At 37.8% G+C, this 4,323-nt stretch overlaps 1 protein-coding gene across 1 annotated transcript; it reads left to right on the top strand.

Moving 5' to 3' along the window:
* Positions 1-228: 228 nt before the first annotated feature.
* On the top strand, positions 229-4,056 carry EIN_163290 (protein serine/threonine kinase, putative; the record flags this gene model as incomplete). Its single annotated transcript, XM_004185176.1, has 4 exons — positions 229-1,297; positions 1,346-1,643; positions 1,720-3,530; positions 3,734-4,056. The coding sequence occupies 4 exons, from the start codon at positions 229-231 to the stop codon at positions 4,054-4,056; spliced, it is 3,501 nt and encodes a 1,166-aa protein (XP_004185224.1).
* Positions 4,057-4,323: the final 267 nt, after the last annotated feature.

Below are 4,323 nucleotides of genomic sequence, written 5' to 3' on the forward strand. Positions count from 1 at the left end.
TTATATTTTAACTACAAATAAATTATAACAATATATAAATTTATACTTAAAATTATAAATATCATGTCTTATAAACATCACATTATTTTTTCTTACTTTTTCTTTTTTTCAACAAAAAATGAAAAAAATAGAACCATTATCATTAATAAAAATATTTTAATAATTGTAATTAATTTTACTTTTTTTATGGTATATTTTATTAATAAATTATTAAAAAATATAATGTAGATGTGCCGAATCGGGTTTAAAAAAGATTCATTGTCTATCAACACGTTGTGTGACTATAGATATGATGGCAGTAAGTTCACAATCAGCCACACAGCCAATCCAGTTTTGAATCGCGACGACTGTGTTGATGCAACACTTGAAAACGAACTCACTCTTGTTGTTACTGGAAACAGTTATACCCCAACAAAAAGCGAAGTGTGGAAAGCAATCAAATCCACAAGCCCTGCAATTGTATTATCTCTTGGACAACTCACGTTGAGTGCAGCGAGTTGTGGCTTTGGTGGAAGTGTCACAATCCCAAAGTCAACAGTGACATGCACACATTTCGACATTTCACAAAACACACAAATCACAACAGAAGGCACATTCAGTTTCTCGACATTCACTGCTACACACCAACTCACAAAAAGCAACACAAGTGGTGTTGTGAAGGTGTTATTCAGTGGAAGTGTTCCGTCTCTGAGTTCAATTCAATACACTGGAAGTGATTTTACAAACTGCTTTGAGTTGATTTCATACCAAAGTGAAACACAGCAAACACTGGACACAACAAACACAAAGATGCTTGGAAAAAAGTTGGTTCGCCACTGTGGAACATCAACTTTTGATGATGGCATACTGTGTGTTCTTCTCAAGGGTGATATGAACAACAACACAAGTTATCAAAGCGAAGTGCTTCACTGCCCAACTAACACAGCCAACACGGTGATTCAGATAAACACCGCAAGTTACACACAAACAGTCCAATTTGATGGCGTCTTCTCACAACAGATCACACAGACTTCTCTCACTAAGAAAGACACAAAGGTGTCACAATTACAAGACACGAGTAACAACATGATTTGCATTGACAAAAACTCACTTGATAAACAAACCATCTCAGTGTCAAAATCAGCAACTAAACTGTTTGTGAGTTCTTCATTTGGCTTTGAAAACACCGCAAAAGCGATGAAGGGTGCAACCGATGGCGTTTCTGTTGTGCGAAGTTCTTTCACAAACTGCACGGCCTTGCTTGTCAAAGGCAGCACAACAACATGTGAGAGTTGCAGAAGTTCATATCTCACGAATGGTCTGTGCTTCAATTACGACAGTTCTTGTACCAATTACTATTAGGGAGTATATTTGTTTGTGTGCGACACGTGTGGCAATGGGAATGAGGCGTACAAATACGAATGTGTTAGTTGTAACACAAATGGTGGAACAAGTGCACACATTATGTTGATGGGAAGTGTGTTGAGTGTGATGACTGGAATTTTGTTGAAAGTGGTGTGTGCCAAGGAGTTGACAGAGCAACAACACTTCTTCATGGCAGAGGAATTTCACTCAAATGTGCAAATGGGTACTACAGTCACTACGATATGTGTTCAAAAGCAGCAGCAACGTGTTTACAACAAACCGACTCAACGACATGCACAGTTTGCAAAACCGCGAGAGTCTTACATGATGGCAGTTGTGTTTCCAAATCAAACTTTGATAGAAATTCGAACACAGAAGTGTTGAGTTGTGTTGGTGGGTACTTTGTGGCAAAACAGCAAACGTGTGCCAACAATGCACAGACAAGTATGGTGCTCTCTGTTCGTTGTGTAACTCTTCAAGTTGTCTGAAATGCAAAGATGCTGTTTTAACAATGGAGGGAACGTGTTCGAGTTACACCGACAGTGGGTGTTCGTCGTCGACAGATGTTCATTGCTCGTACTGTTCAGTTGCAACAAATTATATTAACTCAAATGGGAAGTGTATAGCCAATCCAAAGAACTGTCTGACTTCTTCAAAGAGTGGAAATTGCTTCGCTTGTGCTGAGGGACTTCATCTTGATGGAACACGCAGTTGCGTCTCAGAAAGAACAACGGACAACTGCGACCAGATGAGCAAAGCAAACGATCGATGCATTAGGTGTTCATCAGGACATTATCTTGAAAATGGCGTATGTCCATCATGTCAAGACTTCTGCGTTCTCTGTTCTGACTCAAACACGTGTCTCCAATGCGACTCAAAACACGTCTTTAACGGGACTTATTGCGAAGAAATCTCTGACAAATTCCACTGCAAAAACTACTTGCAAGGGACATCCACGTGTGTTGTGTGTGAAGATGGCTATTTCAGAAATCCAAAAACTTCTCTTTGTGAGTCTTGTGTTTACGGGTGTAATAAATGCACCAACGACGCGACGTGTTTGCTCTACAATGTAGACTACTTTTTACTCAGCGACCACGCCCAATGTATTCCATACAAAAACTTGACAAATTGTAACGTGACAAGTTCATCTGGGTGTGTGACGTGTTCAGTTGGCTATTACTACGACAACCAGTATTGCTCGTCGTGTTCCTCTGCAATTCACAACTGCAACAAATGTTACTCCAACACGGACTGCATGTCTTGTGAAAACAATTTCATTTTAACAAACAAAAGTTGTGTTGCAAAAAGTGAAATTGCAAATTGTGTGGAAGTGACCAACTCAAAGAGTTCAAAGTGTTCGTTCTGGCACACCACAAACACAGACAACACGTCGTGCATCACACAAGCCGTGTGGTGGGTGATACTTCTCATTGTCATCGTAGTTGTTGTTATCATCATACTCGTCATAGTCGCCGTCATAGTTTTGGTCATCAAATACCTCAACCACCAGAAGATCGAAAAGACGCGTGAGAAGTTCTGTCTCTTTGAAATGGCACTTTCAAATGTCCAATTCATTTCAACGTCAAATTCCGACGTTGTGTTGAACAAAACAGAAATTCTGTTTGAAGGAGACAACGAGGAGAATCAGATTCCTGTTGCCACTGAAATCCGCGAGTTGGTTTGTGTTGGAAAGGTCGGCAAAAACTCAATTAAAGTGCAATTCACACTGAAAGGCTCTTCAGACAAGTACGAAATAAAAACAGAGCCAAAAATCATGACGATTTTAAGAGGAAAAGCAATTGAATTTGAAGTCTTGTTGTCACCACTTTGTTCGTGCAAAATAGACGACAAGATGGTGCTCTCGTCTGCCAACACGGCAAAAGGACAAACATCTGAAGTGTTGATTTCACTCATGAAAATGACAGTGATGTCAACACTTTTAGACCCAGACGAGTTGATTGAAGAGAAACAACTTGGTGAAGGCTTGTTTGGTGTTGTGTTACTTGGGAAATACAGAGGTAACAAAGTTGTTATTAAAGAGATGAAAAACATGAACAACAACACTTCGATGGAAGAGTTCAAGAAGGAAGTTTCCATGTTGGACAAGTTCAGAATTGATTATGTTGTAAACTTCTATGGCTCTGTGTTTATACCGAATAAGATCTGTATGGTCACCACAACCAGGCGTTTACCAAAATTTACACGATTAATGCCGAAGCCCAAAAATGCCTTAGTCTAATTTTATGAATGTTTTTCTTTTAAAAATACGTTTTTGGGAAAAAATTAACACCAGCCCACCGTTTTTTAAAACGAAAACGAGGCAAAAAATTAATACTATTTTTTTGTGATGGTCACTGAATTTGCAGTGACCAACACGGAAGTTTAAAAGACTTGATGAGACACAAAAAGGCGGAAGAAGTTGTTTTAAGTGTACATGTTAAAATCATATACGATGCAATTAAGGGGTTGGAGTATTTACATAACAACGGCATTTTACACAGAGACATCAAGCCTGACAACTTATTGGTGTTCTCAATTAATCTGAAAAACAATGTGAGTGCTAAACTGACCGACTTTGGGTCATCGAGAAATTACAATGCTATGATGACTAACATGACATTCACGAAGGGAATCGGAACACCAAAGTTCATGGCACCTGAAGTGTTGGAGAAAAGTCCATACAAGAACAGATTTTTAAAATACAAAAATTAAACCCTCGCGTTTAGTTAAAGTATTATAAAATATAGTTTAAAATGGGTGCACCCTAAAACGGACGAATTTATATAATACTGTGGCTTTTTGTATTTTTTTGTTTTTTGAGAAATAATGTCGATTACAATTCTATTATTTTCATACTCATAAATTTAAAATTGAATTCAAGAAAATATTATAAAAATACAAAAATTGATTAATAATTACGAATACTTGATATAATTGTTGTTATTGAGATAGTATTATAAACATACCATTCTTAGAGCT

This window comes from Entamoeba invadens (genome assembly GCF_000330505.1).
Source record: "Entamoeba invadens IP1 unplaced genomic scaffold scaff_1105074726263, whole genome shotgun sequence".
Lineage (NCBI taxonomy): Eukaryota > Evosea > Mastigamoebida > Endamoebidae > Entamoeba > Entamoeba invadens.